This window comes from Pavona decussata, unplaced genomic scaffold (genome assembly GCF_977016875.1).
Source record: "Pavona decussata unplaced genomic scaffold, jaPavDecu1.1 SCAFFOLD_300, whole genome shotgun sequence".
NCBI lineage: Eukaryota > Metazoa > Cnidaria > Anthozoa > Scleractinia > Agariciidae > Pavona > Pavona decussata.
The window spans coordinates 1504664-1524426 of NW_028145697.1; the positions used below are offsets into that span (position 1 = coordinate 1504664).

Genomic DNA, 19763 nt, shown 5'->3' on the forward strand with positions numbered 1-19763 from the left:
TTCGAACATTGGCTATACTCATGGTTTCAAAACACTGGCTTTCTGTAAACTGGTCAGTTGAAGAAAATCTCTTTGGAGGAATATACAAACTCCCTCCTCTGAGGGCTATCAGGTCATGGATTTCAAAGCCTTTGTCTGCAAGGTATTGATCTCCCATTTCAATTAACTGGCAGAAGTTACTTCTTTCCACAATTTCTTTATCACTTATTCTTCCTGGATATAACTGACTGATAAATGTTATCCAGCCACTAGGTGAAATGCATACTAGCCCTTTAAACGTGTCATGAGATTTATAATCTGAGTACATCTCTGAATGCTTCTGATAGTCCCTGGGCAGTTCACATTTCAACTCTGTGCAATCTAAAATTCCCCGTACATTTTCATATCTACCCTTAAATGAATCTGGCAAGTGCTCCTTTACATTCTCTTTTGAAGGCCACACAGGCAAACTTCCCAACATTATGTAAAGGTAGTTTGCCCACGTAACAAAAACATCCGACACAGTACTTACAGACACACCAAATCTGTGCGCCAAGTCACGCTCGAATAATCCAAGATGCACCCTGGTTAAAAACAACCACAGCTGGTCAATGGGCTCCATTTCTCGCTTTCTATTTCTTTCATTTTCCTGTTGCTGTAGGAAAGGAAATGGAACACTAGGATCTGCATGGTCTCCTTTCACTTTGGCACGTGCATTTTTCCAACTGATCAGAGACTCAGAGCAAGGCTTAACAAAGTTCCAAAATGCGATTAACGCTCGATAACTTTCAAATCCAGTGTAAAAGAAAATGTCGTCGTCATTGGATCCAAACCTTTCCAGGCCAAATTTACAAAGACAAAGTTTTTGCCTAAGTTCAAAATTCTCAGCAACCAAATCTCTTTCTGGCGCCAGTGGTTTGTCCTCTGAATCTTCCTCTTTAGGCTTACCATTTTTGCATGTGTCGACTGCTGTACTTGAGCGACTTGTGCTTTTTGTTTCTGATGACACCACAAAAGGTCGAACTGCGCTGTCTTCACGAGCTTTTGCTCTGAGGGTCCTTTCACTCGATTCTTTACAATTCGTTGACCAAGGAAAGACCGATGGAACAGCATTTTTCACAAGATCGTGCCTTTTGCCAGTGAGACTTTTTCTGTAATCCTCCGCGGTGAAATGTTCCGAACAGCAAAACAAAGATGTGTTCGATGCAAATTTTTTGTCGCCACGTCTCACCTTAATACTCCATATCTTCCTCAGGCTTACATCTAACGGAAAATTGTGAAAAATCAAATCTTTTCTATTCTCTGAGCGATTGTTGCACAGTGCAGCCGAGCAACACTTGTGACTTGTGTCCGCCATGTTTTGCTACGATGGCCCTTAGGCCTCGCTTTCATGCAACTTCCGGTCTTACGGTGAATCGGTGTATTCCGATTATACCGGAAATTGACCTGCATTCATTCTCTTTCAGTAGTAATGGCGGACGACGTCGGGGAAATAAAGACTTCGAACGTTTGTTAGGATTCGTTATGGTAGAATACAGAGTTCTTTCCACTTTCGTTTCTCGGCGTCTGAACACTGACCTCAAGGATTTTACGTTCGATTTGTGGAAGAAACGTGGAACTATGAAAACAGTCAAGATTTGCTCAGGTAACATCGACCTACGGGAGGTTAACATCGACCTCATCGGCCTACGGGAGGTTAACATCGACCTAAGGGAGGTACGTTTTATAGCACCACGTTTGTATCGTATGTGTTACACTGGCACCATCGTACACATGGAAAGCTTATTTGCAAGCATTAAAACTTACAATCTTGCAGGAACTTTTCTAATCATTGACCTGAGTGTCATTTCATTTATTTACCAACTCATGACATCCACCTACAGGAGGTTAACATGATTTCTACCTAAGGGAGGTACAGTGGCTCACAGTGTACATTTTATAACTTATGTATTATAAAAGTCAATTCATAGGCATAGAAGCTTACTCTCCAGCAGGGAAACTTGGGATCATAAGGAGCTTTTCTATCATTGACTTGAATTTCATAAATATTTTCATTTTTACCAACTCATAACATCTGCCTATAGGAGGTAAACATCTACCTAAGGGAGGTTATGGTATTATAATAAGGAAGGATGGACTTGAAGAAAGCTTATGAATCTTAAGGGGCTCTTGCATTTTGTGTACATGCCATTTTAGAATAAATTTATTTATAAATAATAATAATAATAATAATAATTATTATTATTATTATTATCATTATTATTATTTGAAAAGCCTTTTAATCTCACTAGAATGAGATAAATGAGAGTTTTTTCATTTTTTTATTTACACTCATAACATGGAATACAGTGAAAGGCAATAAATTGTTCTCTTGTTGTTGTTGTCATTTTTTTCTTGGTTGACCCCATCAACCTGTAATTTCCACATTAAATTTTGCTAGAAGTGACTGTTTATGACTGTAGAAATGATAGATCATTTTTCAAAAATATAACCCTTAATATGTTAGAATTTATTTTAATTTGATTTGTGATCTGACTTACAAGAGGTTTGGCTGTTTGACTGCTTCACTTTTTATTTGCCATTAACCAAAAAATACAACATAAATACATTAAAGATGATACACAATATTCCTACTAAACTATTTACAAGATGAAATGTGTTAATTAGGCTAGGAAGCCTATATAGAAGCCTGGGGCTTATTAACTATAGGTGTCCTGGAACTATAGGATAAACCATAGAAGTTAATGGTACTGAATGAAAATTCCAATTAATTTTTTTTAAAAGAAAAAAAAAGAAAGAAAGAAAAAAAAAAGAAAAAGGTGTGTAGCTCAACAAAGAGTCAATTTAACTTAGAAAGAAGGAATTTTTTAAGTCTTTTGCCAAACTGATACTTTCACTGTTTTGAATTTCACGACTAAGCGAGTTGAAAAGCGTAGGACCTTGAAACCGAATTGAGAATTTTCGAAGATTAGTTTGACAATAAGGTATATAGGAAAGGTTGGAATTTCTTGTATTATAAGAATGTATCTGGCTTGCAAGAGTAAACATATCGCGAAAATAATTTGGAAGTAAGCTTCTTTTAAAAAGATACATATATTTACCTATTTGGTATAAATAAATGTCAGAGAATTTTAAAATCTCCTGTTCTTTAAAAGGAACACCAGTATGAGCATCAAAAGAAACTTTAGATATTATTCTGATTATCTTCTTTTGCAGAACAATAATCCGATTTAAATTAGACTGATATGTCGATCCCCACACAGAAACACAATAAATTAAGTAAGGGTAAACTAGACTATAGTACAAGGAGCGTAAGGAGGTTTTGGGAAGGCAAAAACTAGACTTATAAATAATACCTATTGATTTTGATATTTTTCTAGAAATACAAAAAATGTGAGGCTTCCATGACAAATGCTCATCGAGGATAACACCTAAAAATACTGTCTCTTTCACATGTTCAATTGCATTGTTGTCAATTTGAATAGATATATCAAGTGTTTTCCTCCTTTGGGGTGGTCTAAAAACCATAAAATTTGATTTTTTAAAGTTAATGGACAGCTTGTTTGCTCGACACCATTGAGTTAATTTAAGCATTTCAGAATTCAAGATTCCAGGAAGCAAGTTAAAATCTTTGTGGGAGAAAAATATGTTTGTATCATCTGCAAAAAGAATAAAATCCACGACCTTTGACGCGTTACACGGATCATTTAAATATAGAGTAGAAAGAGTAGGGGACCTAGTATAGAACCCTGGGGCACCCCGCACTTAATTTCGCAAGACTCCGTACTGACACCATTAAATTCCACACTGTATTGTTGTCTATTGCTTAGATAGCTTTCGAACCCTCTAAATGAAGTGCCACGAGCACCATAATGCTCTAATTTTGAAATCAAAATGTTATGATCAACGGTGTCAAAGGCCTTGGACAAGTCTATAAAAATACCAACTGTGCATTCCTTATTGTCAATGGCGGAAGAGATTTTGTCATATAAACAAGTAAGAGCATAAGCGCTAGCGGTGGAGTGATGCTTGCAAAAACCATACTGATTGTCAGAGAGAATGTTATGATTATTAAGAAACCTTAAAAGATGACTGTACATTACTCTCTCATTGCTTACTACAGTACATTAACAATATTGGTTTTATTTTATTTCTTTTCAGAATGCAATACTTAAACTGCACAGACCGCTGAAGAAACAACTCATTCATTCCACAAAAGATATTGTGTACTCAATTCATACGCATAGAAGCTTACTCTTCAGCAGGGAAACTTGGGATCATAAGGAGCTTTTTTATCATTGACTTGAATTTCATTTTATTTTTACCAAGTGATAACAATTCCACCTACGTATACAGGAGGTACATGTAAACATCTACCTGAGGGAGGTCATGATATTTATAGCACCATGCAAGTATGTATTATAATAGGGAAGAATTGACTTGAAGAAAACTTATGAATTTTAAGGGGCTTTTGCACTTCATGCACAAGGCCCTCAAATTTGGAATGACAACCCTCTTGATTTAGGTAATTCGCTTACTATCTAGAATTGTAAACAAAAACTTAGAGATTACTTCCAATCAAATTGTGAATTCATGTCCTTTTGAACTCTCATATACACGGCTTAGCTTAATTTAATATTTTATTTGTTATTTATTTAATTTTTTTTCATTTAAGTTATTATTATTATTATTATTATTATTATCACCACTATTATTAACATTAATATTTATCTATTTATTTATTTATTTATTTATTTGTAAACTGTAAAGTAATTGCACCATTTTGACCAATCTCCTGTATGAATTGTGCCATATAAGCCCCCGGCTTCGGCATCTCAATATTGATTTACAGGTATTACTTATTACCATGCACTCTCTTGTACTATCATTATGAATAAAGAGCATTATATATTATATTGTCTCAGTTGTTCAATAATTATTGTATTCAAACAGAAGAAAAAAAAAGAGAAAAGTCCAAATTCTCCAATGCCAAAGGTACAGTGTAAATTCAGTTCAATCTCTCTACCCCAGCCAAATTCAATTCCCTTCTTCCCAGGCATGGTACATGGTCAAATGCCATGTGGGAGGGGGGGGGGGGGGGACAAGGCATTTATTTTTTGTTCAAATTTGACTTGTTCTCCAACTCATGACAACGTTCCACCCGTATTTAGAAGCATAGAGCTTACTTGATAACAAATGACACGTCATCAGCTTAAAACATGAAAATGAAAACATTTAGGGGTGGTCATTTGGATCTTTTGAAAAGCACACTCAAAGGTTCATGGCATGGCTCAATTTCATTTTGACCTTTACTTGAGGTACTGATTTGTTGACTTACAAAATAAAGCTCTTTATGTCATATCTTTTTGACTCAATAGCCATAAAGGTTAGCAACCATAACTGTAATTGAATATGGATATTTGAAAGATACATTTCAATATCAGGTGAAAGATTAAGTAGAAGAAAGACCCTCAGTTATATTTTTGGGATTTCTTTTCACAACAGCTTAAGGACGGTGCCTACTAATAGCAAAGTATTTTTGCACGGTTTATCACTATGCGGGAAAAGCAGATCTTGGTAGCGGGTATTGAAAGCCAAATTTAAGGAAATTGGGGGTAACCACGCATTTTTTAGAGATAACCAAGCAACAATTATTCTAAAAAGCAGCAAAATACAAAGCAATGTAGGGCGCTTTTTTCCAAATTGAAGCTTTATTATCTCTGAAAAATGCATGATTTCTCCCCAATTTTCTTTTTGTAAACCAAAATCACTTGCTTAATTCTGCTTTCTCCGCATAGTTTTAAAGTGCGCAAAAATATCCCTGTAATAGTAGGCACCCCCCATAGGAAACCCGAGTATCTCCAGATGCACAGAACGTATGCGTAGTAACAATAGTAGGCACCGTCCTTAAGTTCTAGAAAGGACTAAGAATCTTTCTTCCAATTAAACATTACTTAAAAATGTTGGTCATTTTGTATCTTTGTACTCTAAGTGGTACATATATACCAATCTACACAATTTCCTGCCAGAGAGGAACAAAATTATGACCATTTGCATCCAATCCATCATTATATGGGAGATCCTCCGTCAATTAACCCTACAAACTTGAATATCAAATTTTACATAATTTTGCCACATGACGAGAGGTCAAGCTTGACAATAACAGTTCAACAACATCTGTTGTACACAATGTCTTTTGAGGAATTGATGAGTCATAGGTGTCTTTGAAGTAGCAGTTTCTTCAGCGGTATGCACAGTTTAAGTATTGAATTCTGAAAAGAAATAAAAGAAAACCAATATTGTTAATGTACTGTAGTAAGCAGTCAAACAGTCAAACCTCTTGTAAGTGATCACAAATTAAATTAAAATAAATTCTGACATATCGAGGTTATATTTTTAAAAATGATCTATCATTTCAACAGTCATAAACAGTCACTTCTAGCAAAATTTAATGTGGAAATTACTGGTTGATGGGGTCAACCAAGAAAAAACGACAACAACAACAAGAAAACAATTGCCTTTAATCATCATAACAGCTATTGTGCTATTTTAATGCACCTGCATTTTTTCTATTTAAACCCATAACACCTCTCACAGCGAATCTTTATGGCCGTAAAATTGTTTCATTAGATGAATATAAATGGCCCAGCATAGGTCAGTGTGTTGCCAAAAAATAATATTGATAATAATATATTATATTCCATGTTATGAGTGTAAATAAAAAAATGAGAAAACTCTCATTAATCTCATTCTAGTGAGATTAAAAGGCTTTTTAAATAATAATAATAATAATAATAATAATAATAATAATAATAATAATAATAATAATTCTTTATAAATAAATTAATTCTAAAATGGCATGTACATGAAATGCAAAAGCCCCTTAAGATTCGTAAGCTTTCTTCAAGTCCATCCTTCCTTATTATAATACCATAACCTCCCTTAGGTAGATGTTCATCTCCTATAGGCGGATGTTATGAGTTGGTAAAAATGAAAATATTTATGAAATTCAAGTCAATGATAGAAAAGCTCCTTATGATCCCAAGTTTCCCTGCTGGAGAGTAAGCTTCTATGCCTATGAATTGACTTTTATAATACATAAGTTATAAAATATACACTGTGAGCCACTGTACCTCCCTTAGGTAGATGTTAACCTCCTGTAGGTGGATGTTATGAGTTGGTAATAAAATTAATGAAATGACACTCAGGTCAATGATTAGAAAAGTTCCTGCAAGATTGTAAGTTTTAATGCTTGCAAATAAGTTTTCCATGTGTACGATTGTGGCAGTATAACACATACGATACAAACGTGGTGCTATAAAACGTACCTCCCTTAGGTCGATGTTAACCTCCCGTAGGCCGATGTTAGCCTCCTTTAGGTCGATGTTAACCTCCCGTAGGTCGATGTTACCTGAGCAAATCTTGACTGTTTTCATAGTTCCACGTTTCTTCCACAAATCGAACGTAAAATCCTTGAGGTCAGTGTTCAGACGCCGAGAAACGAAAGTGGAAAGAACTCTGTATTCTACCATAACGAATCCTAACAAACGTTCGAAGTCTTTATTTCCCCGACGTCGTCCGCCATTACTACTGAAAGAGAATGAATGCAGGTCAATTTCCGGTATAATCGGATCTCGGTTCGTGGCTGCTCCGAAGAATAACCTGATGACGTCACCTCCCTTAGGCCGATGTTATCTTTTCTCAACCTTTGTCTTCAGGACGCTTTTGCTGTACAATTTGTACGTCATGTTAATTAGAGTTGTTGTTATCAAAAGTTCCCATAACTAACAGCCCAAGTACTGATTTATGCCCATACTTTTCCTGAACAGACATTTAATCTTCATTTATTTTGAAAGCTGGACATTCACACTTAACAATTTTACGACATATATTGAACAAATTTGCAATGCTTTGTGCTTAAAAAGACCACTTATTGATAAAAAAAAAGTGGATTTGAAAACATTGCTATCGGACCTGGAAAGATATTGGTACTGTCAATAAACAAGCCCGTGATCAGAAAATCAAAACAAAACAAAAAGAAAACAACAAAGAAACAAACAAACAAACATTGCCTACCTTCACAGACTGTACCATTTTCTGTCCAACGTACTTGATTTGTTCCTGGTATCTTGTCACATGTTCTGGTAATGGGTCCGTTTAGTATATATCCTTTGTTACACTGCACGCGACAAACGCTTCCAAAAACATTACCACACGTGCCAGATATCAGCCTTCCATTTTCAGGTGGGATGAAAACCGGGCATCTAAGAACTGAAATGAAGAGACATCAGATTGGAGGAAATTCCTGGATTTGTTGTTACAGGCAATGCATTTTTATGACCAATATTCAAATTCTTACGTACTGCCACGTGACACCTACCTCACACGTTTGTTTCTGATTGTGATTTTCATTTTAAACCATTATATACTTAACACGGTACTATGAAAGAGCTTAAACGTAGCGTTCATTCAAACATTTTACCTGCTTTTCATTGATTCTATCATCAGAAATGGAAATGTACTATAGCTACTTCATGTATTACCTGTTAATCTCAACTTGATATCATACAGCCGTGATCATGAATAAAGGTAACGCAAGTGACTATGATATGAAAAGTCATACCTCTGCAGTGAAGTGATGCAATTGCATCAATTTGGGAAAATTATCTCTAAAAATGCTTAGTTGAAGGTCTGAATGGGGTTAACCGACTAGCGACAAAGGGCGAAAAATATAACTGACTACCGACAAAACGAGAAAAAAATTACCGATTAGCGACAGGTAAATACTAACCGACAACCGACATTGTCCGACATTATAGGAATGTTTGTATTTAGAAATAAGAGCATTTTGTATTTGTTTCTAGCTTAGGAAATGTTCAAATCTTTGGTGGCCTCTATTTCACCAGAGGTAACCACATATTAATTTCCTGTCATCGGGGAGGAGAAGGGGCTCATTTCCTGGACAGCGGCTGGTAACCGAGCCCACGAGACGACCCGCTGAAGATGCCTGGTAGTATTTCTCTGCGCCATTCATGCGGTCCAGCCGTGACTGGAATTATAAAAGTCGTCCTAAGTTTCTCTCAAAAAGGTGAAGAGGTTCAGTTGCAATCGAACACGACCGTAGCCGGGTTACGGTGGACAAAGAAAAACATAAAGGAGCCTTTGAGTTAAAAAAAACAAAAAAAACAAGAAACAAAAAAAAAACATCTGACATAATTTTTAGGGCTGAAGAAGCAAGCCCTTTAGTACCATACTGATTTCCACCGTTTTACGGAAATCGGTCAGATTTTTCATAATAAATACATTTTTTTAATTAAAATAAACTTCCAAGTCAAAATCTTGAAAATGATTTGGACAATTGTTTTTCCAATTTCCGGGCATAGACACGCTCTGGCCGAGGGATTTTTCCAGCCTATATGTTACCATACCAGTCGCTACATGCGAGCGTAAGAGGAATGTGTCAGCTTTAGGCGACTGAAACATATTGGCGAAGCGCCATGTCACAGATCAGACGAGATTGACAGAACTTTCAGTTACCAAAACAGACATAGGTGCAAGTGCGTCATTATCAACATAAAAGTATAAATAGTACAGAAGAAACATCCTAGCGGTGCTAATATCAGTAAAATCCTGTCTGAATGACTCAGAAATCCAGGAAAGGGGACTTTAGGGATTTAAAATCCAAAACATTTCCCTGGGAACAGGCCCCCGGACCCCCCAAGAAGTTTTCGCCTTCGGCGCTCATGGTTTCGGAAATCGGTCAATGTTTGAATTGGTTGGTTCTCGCTGAAGCTATTTCGCCCGGCAAAATCGTCTGCGGGTAAATGCGTGAACTTTGCAATAGTAGGGACTTTACGCAAGCACGACGCCGACGGTAACGAAAACGTCATTAAAGAAAAGGCTTAATGAGCGAAACAATGCTGTGCACATGCATTACAAATTTTGATACATTTCGTCGTCATATTCGGCCAAACAACAACGTAAAATGCCCAAATTCAAGGTTTTATGGGAACGTGAGCAGATGACAGTAAATTTTCATTCTCTGTGCTAACTTGAAGACCGTTCCCACAGTTCTGTTATTGGATAGAAGTTGAACGAATTGGAATAAGCGCAAAGTAGTACAAGTAACAAAACTTGTATTTTCAAGTGACGTTTTCGTTGGCGTTGCCGTCTTGCTTGCGTAAAGTCCCCAGTAACAGAAGGACAGCGGCAACTTGAACTCCCAAATTTAATATCGGATGAAGGCAGCAGTGAGCTCAACTGTAAGTGTGGAACGTTCTATCAGTTTTAATGTGCAGCGGAGTTTGATGTATCACTGTGGTTCTGTTGTTAAGTATTAACCTTAAAATTTAACGTGGTTCACCATTGGTTCCATGTCGTTTATGGCTGTCCATTCGTTCCAGACGATTTATCGATTACTTCAATAGAGGATAATGCGACAGAAAAGCTGGAGTATGTAGATTTCAGTAAACTTACTTTTGGACATCGGACGTTAATCAGTGGTCGTCGACGTCTCGGGAAAAAGACTTCAGTCGCAAAAAATAATTTACGTATCCCAAAGGCTAGAGTGGGCGTTTTCCTCTCCATTCAATTAACCTCTCTTAATCACTACGATGCCCTGTAATCGACAGGAAAACAAATTTACATGTAGAATAAAAGCTTTCGTGATTTTATCGGTACTACATTTATAAATATGAACCTATATGATGTTTATATATTCATATTCGTATATTCATCCTTCACGGGCGGGTAATTTACGTACTCACAATATGACCGGCTCCCAGTTGGCTTGATAGCTCAGTTGGTAGAGCACCGGCATCGCGGAGGTCGTGTGTTCAAATCCCGTTCAAGCCTGAATTTTTTTTAGGCTTTCTTTCCGCAACTGCGTAAGTTGCGTAATATATATATTTAGCCAAGCCTAAAAGCGGAGCTCTACAATAGAACTTTGCTTATTGTATGAAAGTAATAACCTCATGAGTTCCTCATCAATTCTGCAATTATATAGCACATTTTTAATGCATATGCAGCTATTACTGCTCATCAACAATAACAATGTAAAACAGAGGGCAAAATTACTGAATGCTGATTTGTTGTAACAGAGGGCAGTTTTTCGTAATCTTCCTTTCACTGAGGGAAAAATTACTTACTCCTGATTGGTCAAGCGGCGAAAATACTCGCTCCTGATTGGCTGAGCACGACATTTTACATTTTGTTGGTTTCTGCATTTTGTGTCCAATAAAACAAGTTCTTTGAGGTTCTTTTGAAGTTCGACTCTTTAAGCCGGGTTGTTTGTTCCAAAAATACATGGAAATCAAGTGCTGCAGCTAGGAAGGAAATTCCTAAAGGTTAATTTTGGTGTCTCTCACAAGAAACAGCAAAAGATTATTTGTGTCAAAAGCTAAAGACTTGGATCGGATTGATTTTATTTTGTTTGGTTGAGAAACTGAAATCAGTCATAGCGTCCAAGTGCTTTCAACGAACGATAACCGAGCATGAAAGTGTTCTTTTAATGGGAGGAAGGAGCGCAAGTTCCTTCTTTGGATCCATCGTTTGCTATTTTTATTGATCTATGTTCATGTGATTTCCAAGCGGTAGGAAGCTTCACAGCGCAGGTGAACAATTAATTGATGCCTAACATTTGATATATCGTTGTTAGTTTGCTCCTGAATTAAACTTGTATTCTCTCTTAATTACATGTGTATAATGGGAACTGTTCTCGTCGGTTTTGTTTGTTTTGTACGGTACGAAAAAATTAAATAATTTGTTTGTTTGCTTGCGCCTTCGATGAGTGTTTTACTGACTGTTTTACGAAGTTCCTTGATAGTTTTAGGAACATTTGCCCTCTGTGTTATAAAAGCGGAATTTAAATGGCTCAAAATGATATTTTATGTTTTTATTATTGTTTTTTGTTTTTAAGATGATCGAGGCAAAACGGTTTGTGAACAGCCAACGCGCGCTACCGGCGCTGTCACTGTCTAGTAAATTTTGCTTATCAAGAAGGCCGTACGCTATAAACCTCAGAGAAAATGGATGCACTAACCAAAAAACACACTTCAAATATATCTTTGAGTAATAAATGAAAAAAGCACTGTGATAATTCATAGCAATAAGTACAGAAATAAACTAAACGATCTTTGAAAAATTCACAAAAAACAAGCGAATCAATGTTTTGCGTAAACTTTGTTTTGATGAAAATGAAATCACACTTTAATTTTACATTCGCTTTTAACGTTCTTTGAAAAGACTTTCAGTGAAAATTACTCACACATCTTAATCTTTGCGGTTATATCCTACTGTTTTAAGTATTTTTGTTTGTTCTCTGTCAAGATTGTCAGAAATAAATGCTAAAATTAGAAATATATAAGAGAAAAACTTGTCAGTAGTTTATGCCAACGATGCAATGTTGGAAGACCTTGGAAGATCTAGACGTTTGTTTGACTGACTATTTTAGCTCAGAATCATTTTTTTTTTAATGAAGCAAAATGGGATGAGATTAGAAAATAAAACTCCAAGGGAAATAACGAACATGGACCAAAAAATGAGCTCAAAAGGCTGCTCTGAGGTTAAACAAGTTGCAGTGTCAACACTACAAGAAAAAAATATCTTGCAAAAACAGCAAAGTTTTGTCAACAAAATCATATGAATATACTCGCCTTTTTGGAGAATAACCAGTCCTTTTATTCGATTGCAGATTTTTTCGTTCGTTTACAACGTGAAGTTTCACTTCAAGAGGAAAAATCCATCGCATCTTAATTTCATTTCATCGCGCCGGATAAGAGTAAAATAATTTCTCTTCAAGATTCGGCCGCTGTTTATGAAGTTCCGCCTCTAAAAGCTGCTAAAAGAATCGATTTGTTTCTCTCGTCGCGATCCGCCTTGCCTTTCTCCCGCTGTTTGACGGCAAAATTGGACGAGATCAGAAAATAAAACTCCAAGGGAAATAATCAACATGGACCGAAAAAATGAGCTCAAAATACTGTTCTGAAGTTAGCAGTATTAGCTTAAGCTTAAGTTAAACGGCGTGTCAAAACTGCAAGAAAACAATATCTTGCAAACCAGCAAACTTGCAAAGTTTTGTCAACGAAATTGCATGAAAGTACTCGCCTCTTCTGAGAATAACCAGTCCCTTTATTCCATTGCTGATTTTTCCGTTCGTTTTACAACGTTAAGTGAGCGAAACGTTTCACTTCAAGAGGAAAAATCCAACGTTTCGTGGCGCCGGATTGGAGTAAAATGATTTCACTTCCAGATTCTGATGATGTGCCAGTCGATTTGTTTCTCCCGCCGCTAGTTGCCTTGCTCTTTCTCCTGCTGTTGGTCACATATAAAAATTGACTTTGTATCTTTTCGTCTTCAAAATTATTTTTTTTGTTTTGTTTTCTTCTCAAACGCAGTTGGCGATGCAACTTCCCGCCAAACAAACGCGGCCGGCAGCGCAGTTGGCCATTCATTTTCCCGCCGGGTTACAGCGCATACGCTCATTTATGTAAGCCAATGTGAAATGAGACACTCAAACCCTGTGCCGCAACACGGGGTTTTTTCTGCACCCTTCCCTGTTCTTTCTCTCTTTTTTCGTCACTCATGTTTCGCCTGTTTGCTACCGCTTTCAATCGCTCTCTTTGACGTCGAACTTCGCTTCTTCGTCGCCTGTTTTCTCGATCTCTTTCTATCTCCCTTTCTTTGCTTTACATGTTTGTAGACTTATTCATAAATTGAGTTTGTGTTTTGTCGTACACGTCGTCTTCAAAATTATTTTTTTTTTTTATCAAACGCAGTTGGCGATGCAATTTCCTGCCAAACAAACGAGGCCGGCAGCGCAGTTGGCCATGCATTTTCCCGCCGAAAAAAACCTGATTGGCAGCACAAGGTTTGAGTGTCTCATTTCATGTTGGCTTACATGGAGGAGCATACGTACGTACGTACGTTGTACGGTCGGTCGGACGGAAGTGACGTCATAACCAAACCAAAATTTCTCGCACTGATGGGTTTACCAAAATCTCTTGGCTATGGGGCTCCGCCGCGCGCGCCTACGGCGCGCGCGCGAGCTCCGCTACTAACTGAGATTTGTCGACATCCGACAAACATCGAAAATATTAACTGACAACTGACTAAGTAACGAAATTTTAACCGACAACCGACATGTGGACCCCCCATTCAGACCCTCTTAGCAAACCCCAATTTTCTTTTTCGGATTTTAGCTCTCGAGTTTGAAATGCCCCCAATTACCTTGAACATTAACTGTGAAGAAACATAAGTTCATATTTCGTGAAGAATCTTTCGCAGTGTACATCACAGTATGGCTTCCCTCGGAGAATTCGTGCGGTGACGCCACATCCGGTCTCGCCGTGACAGTAATGGGAGTAGGATCATTGTCAGTGGCTGTGACTGGTGGCCAGGCCACCGTGGCTGTATTTTTCCCTTTGTCAGCGAAAACTGTTCGCGGTTTTGGACAGGTCTCCCCAAAGGAAGGTGCCTGTAAATCTTACATAACAAAAACAATCAATCAGAGAAACAAATGGAAAAAAAATAAATAGATCAATAAAAAGGTTGAATTTTTGAATGAAAGTGACTGTACATTAGCTAAGCTTCTTACTTAAAGGTCGGTTATAGCTGGTAGTTTTTTATTAAGCCTTTAAATGATAAGCTGTTTTTATCAATAATTTGGAACAATAAGGTACTGAGTTGTTTAGTCCGTTATTTTAGTTGATTTGTTAGTTGTCGGTCAGTAAGTTAAATAGACGTTTTCTTTAGCTTCAACTAATTAGGCCAAAACCTCTTTAGCAAAGTCATGAAAGTTTTCATTTGTAGGCTCCTTGTAGTTAGACCCGAAGGGGGAATACTCCTCGGAATTCTTGGTAGGGGTGTGCCGCCCGGTCCTCAAAATTCTGACCCTCTTTCAGATCAAAACATGTAATTTTCCCACAACCGTTTTCAGACCTTACCTCTGAAAATTGGAATTTTTCGTAGGGGTGTGCCGCCCAGTTCTCCAAATCATGACCCTAATTCGAACCAAAATATGCCATTTTCCACACCCGTTTTCAGACCTGGCTTCTGAAAGTTGACTTAGGTTTGCGAATCCATTACGTTGTCCAAGTGAAGTCAACGTATTGTTTAAGCATTTTTGAATGATATATTTTTGATACTTTTCTTTCTCTACTAATCATTTGGAGTTGAAAAGACAAATTAACGCTTACACGCTCTCGTGGTTACCTTGGAAACCATACCTGATTTAAGACCATAATGGTCAAAATCTATACCGGTTTCCAGACCAAAACGGCTCAAAATCCATACCATTTGGGGCGATGCATACATATAGCTTATATAGAGGAGTACCCCCGCCCCCGGGTAGTTACATAGAACTTGTCCTTTGTATCTTTCTAGTATTTCCTTATTCATTGACGAATAATCCATTTCAACATCGACTTTAATTGGAATTTCAAGACTACCCTGTACAAGAGGACATCGTCGGTGCTTTGAGTCAATAACTTCAAACTTCAAAAACAGAAAGGGTTTAAGTCTTTTGAAATTTCCCTTGGTAGGTGTCCAACTGTGACACTAGCCAAACGACCAGGCAAGCATTTAGTTGCAGCTGTGGTATATCAATCTTGAATGTTATTTCTTTCATGTCTACAACGTATATCTCTCCAACGACCGCTCTCCAAATTCCTTGGTACTCGTGAAAACCTCTCAATCCACACATAAAGGTAAACTTCAAATCGTCGAATTTAGTACACGTTCGCTCTATTTCTTGCAATCGGGAAATTCCGCTCCCGAATTTTCGCGAAACAAATACGTTCGCAAATTAGTAAGAATAAGGTAGAAAGACAGATAGACAGGCAGACAGACACACACACACACAGATAGATGGTGGTCGAGGTGTTCCGATCAACTGAAGATTCGACTTGGCAGAAAAAAAAATGTCTAAAATGGAAAGAAAAACGGAAATGGACAAACGATAAAAAGTTCTTTTTTTTTCTCCACTCGAACGCCAAAGAGGCCTCTGTAGTGGAAGGAGCATTTGTTTTACAGCGGTTCGACCAGGGTTTCGGCATGTTATATAACCCAAAGCTTACCTACACAGAAGGGGGCAGTTTGTGTCCAGGTTCCATCAAAACATGAGCTCGAGGAAGGACCTTGTCGCTGGTATCCTGATCTACATTTGTAGAAGCATTTTTGACCATGCACGGGCTTTGTTTTGCAGATTTCAGGAGTAATAACACCTTTATCGGGTGGAATCAAGCGTCTGCACTCTTTAACTGAAATGACAAAAATTCTGAAAGTTAAACAAAACAAGAAGTTCCGCTTTAAAAAAGAGAGTCTCTCTTTCCTTTCACACCCTTGTGTTCAGACGTGTAAGTAGGCGTCCTCTAAAATATATGCCTCAAAATTCCATAATATCACCACAGCAATACAAAACCTCGGTTTCTAATTCGGTTAACAGGGTTTATTCTAAAAACCCAGCCAACTTTACCTGCCATGATCATAAAAGAGATGTTTGTTGTCAGCTGTTTATGCTCTGATGGTTGATTGATAACTGAAGCTGAGAATGTCCAAGCCCCTTTTATACTGGAATTTCCTGTTTAAGGGATAACGCACATGAATTCTACCAGTAACCACTTTTGCTAGAACTGAACTGAAATTTAGTTTGAATTGATATTTTTGAAGGAAAAATCGTGTTATCAGGGTAATTTCAAGGACTTGTCTTAGCTCCAAGCCGCCAAATTAATGCGCGTTTGTTAATTGGAGCTTCGTGGAGCCATTTGCATTGATGGATCTGCGATCATACCATTTTTTTAAGCAAAACATTACAAAATTGTTGGAAAGATTTTGTTCACGAAAAAAGAGCGTTTTAACAGGATAATTGCCCCCGCAGGGTTTTGGCCCAGAGGCATCCTTGGTGTCCCCGTGTAATAGTAATTAGAGTTAAACGTATTATACCTATAGTCAAAATAAACAGTTCGTATAACAGAAACAATCTAAATGTTGTCTAAACAGGGCGCGCACGGAATAAATCGGAAATGGGACGTAACATGGAATCAATTTTTTGTTCGTCATGGAATATAAAGCAAATAAATCATTTTTCGAGTACGCCCAAAGAACTATTCAAAAACTTAAAAGAGAAATTCCGAGAGTTTATGCCTAAAAGCAAAGCAAAGAGTGATTGGCCATGGTGACATATCATTCCAATATCGTCGCAATATCATATTTTACTCGAGAATGCTCGAATCAAATGAGTAAAGTAACTTATACATGCCTGAATGTAAATTTGTAGTAAAATATTTTTTGATCAAGATTTATTGGTTCTTCGTTTTCGTGACAGCTCTCCTAACAACTTTCCTAAAAGCTTTTCAACGTAACAACAAATGGTTTAATAACCCGCTCATTTCGGGTAAATTAATGCCCATCAAAATCACTCCACATCGAGTAGAATTGTTTAGTGGCGAGCTCCGCCCGCTGGTATCGAGAAGTGTTTCTCCAAGTGAATATGAAAATGCCGGCATTGGATTTTCAGTAGTAAACTTTAACGTGGACTTATTTGAGCTCATTGTTTGGTTTTGGAACTTTTTCTTTTTCTTTCTGTGCATCTTCAATTACGGCGGCTCGAAAATAATCAATACATACCTCTTGCTAACCGAGTTCGAGGTCCGTACGATAAGTTACAGATCCTCGTTATTTTTTCCCATCAACGGAGAAACTCGGTACCTTACAGTATGGATCGAGTAAACGAGGGGGGAAATGGGCGCTCGGGAAACGAAACTAGTTTTAAAAGCTTAGCGGGCCGGGCCATTTTTAGAAAATTTTTGGTGTCCAATCTCTTATTCTTTCATGAAACAACACATTTTAAAAACATGTAAAAGGATCAATATCGGGTAACTTTATATTGTTCACGTTTTTCGCATTTTTTTTTTGTTTTTTACGCAATGTTAAAGTTATACAATATATTAAAAGTTCTCTTCGGTCGGGACCGTATCTTTTTTGTACGGACCTCGCTACGCTCTGTCCGTGCTGCCAAGACCTCAGGGCGATATTTTCCCAGTACGGCCCTCGCGCTTAGTTAATAAGATTAAGATCCATATTTTCTTTGATTTCAAAGAATGCCCATATAACAGATTAGTCTGAAACAGCGCAGACAGTTGTAGTGTAAGCTACCCCTAGTTTTGAAGATAGATGTCAGCTTTAAGCCACTAAATTAGCTCTGCGCCCTTAGGTAAGTCTGACTCTGCGTGGAACTGGAATCATGTATTCATAAGGGAAAACGTAACAGCTTCATCAATTACAGTTTGACCAAAAACTTGAGTTAGCTCTTGAATCTATTTTCATTGGCGCCTAAAACTGAATAATTTTGGTCCTAATTAGTAGAAGCTAATTTTGAATTAATATCGTACTGTATGTTTTTTTTCGTCCACAAAACATATATCTTGAATTCACAGTTCATTTTTAGTTTGGCTATTTTACGTCGAGCCCTAAAATCACATTCAACATTGACCCTTCTCACCTTGACAGTGCGATGTTCTCTTCAAGTTCCACCTGCCACCACTGCCGCATGTAGGATATGAAGAACCAGCAACTGGCCTGTAGCCTCGATTACACGTAACCGGGCAAATTGCTCCAACCTTCAATTTCGATTGTCCGCAAGAAGAATAATATCCGTTACTTATAGAGGGCAATCCGCTTCTGGCACATGTTATTTCTGTTGAAAAACGTGACAGCACGTGAATAATTTGTTGATTTGATCAGAGAATCAAAACTGTAAATTATTGTCTACTATTCAGGGCCAAAAAACACGTTTATTGATACTAAAAGGAAAAACAAAAGAAAATTGTTCGCCCTCCAAAAGTTAGGGGTTAAAGAAAATTGTCCCAAACGTGTGAGAAAACGGTGGTGCGGAGAGGAACACAAAAGTTATAGAGTGTGTCCGTGAAGGCCGACGAAGCCGCGTGTGACACTAGGTTTGAGTTTCGTAAAAAGGAGATGAACGCCGCTGTGAAAACAGCCCAAGTCAAACCGTGAGAAGTTTATAGTTCAAGTGAAAGAGACGGCGGATGGACAACTGGCGAGATTGGATACTTTTGACGGGAAGCTGTCCCTTACATACGTTGAAGACCTTTCTTAGTGAGCATTACGTCAAAGCTAATAAATGCGTCTGTAGACGAACCGTGATTAAGGTGAAGCAGGCGAATCGCGTTGAGATGACACAAAATGTACTGCAAGGAAACAGTTCGACGGGTTAAGAAAGCAGCATATGCGGAGGTAGTAGATGGCGAAGCTGGGAGGGCCACCATCGAGCACCATCGAGAATTGAACGTGTCGCAGAAAATATAAAGGGAATTCCATTGAGATCGCAGGTTGTTCCTGGAGAATAAGCCCGAGCTTGGATCTGCGAGACAAGCTAGTGTAGCTGGGAATGCGGCAATCCTAATGAGAGGTCGCTGTCAGCGGAGGGGATTCCTGAGAAGGGAGAGAAAAGACTGCATTAAAGGTAAAATTGGAAGTCAAAGAGATAATTTTTGGGGGGGGCGGGAGGGGGCTGCTAGTGCGAAGGGGATAAATGCCACTCACTGATTGATCCGCGAAGTTGTTTTCCAAACAAGGAATGTATTTTGCACGAATATCGATGTCATGGCAGGCAGTAAGAAACTAGATTTTTCGTAAACAAAGCATTACTGGAACACATGAACAGCCAGAAATGACGGCGAGAACGCTATTGAGGCTGTCACATTGGAAAGTGATGCGCTAGCCACGTGGAAGGGCACCATGATCGTCAGGAGCTCCAAGATGTTGAT

The 19763-nt window shown here is 37.9% G+C and overlaps 1 protein-coding gene and 1 long non-coding RNA gene across 4 annotated transcripts in view; both read right to left on the reverse strand.

Annotated features, from left to right (window-relative positions):
* Positions 1–19763, reverse strand: part of LOC146454544 (uncharacterized) — an 84892-nt gene that overhangs the window by 40979 nt on the left and 24150 nt on the right. For all 3 annotated transcript variants that reach the window (XM_085095287.1, XM_085095288.1, XM_085095289.1), the window contains exons 4-7: positions 18476–18670; positions 16053–16235; positions 14206–14460; positions 8056–8250 (exon numbers count right to left, since the gene is read on the reverse strand). In XM_085095287.1, the coding sequence (XP_084951413.1) occupies positions 8056–8250; positions 14206–14460; positions 16053–16235; positions 18476–18670 (828 nt within the window). The remainder of the gene's footprint in view (positions 1–8055; positions 8251–14205; positions 14461–16052; positions 16236–18475; positions 18671–19763) is intronic.
* Positions 3846–7692, reverse strand: LOC146454546 (uncharacterized). The gene is made up of 2 exons (XR_014859207.1): positions 7308–7692; positions 3846–6251 (listed from the first exon to the last, which is right to left on the reverse strand). It is a non-coding gene; the product is annotated as an uncharacterized LOC146454546 (long non-coding RNA).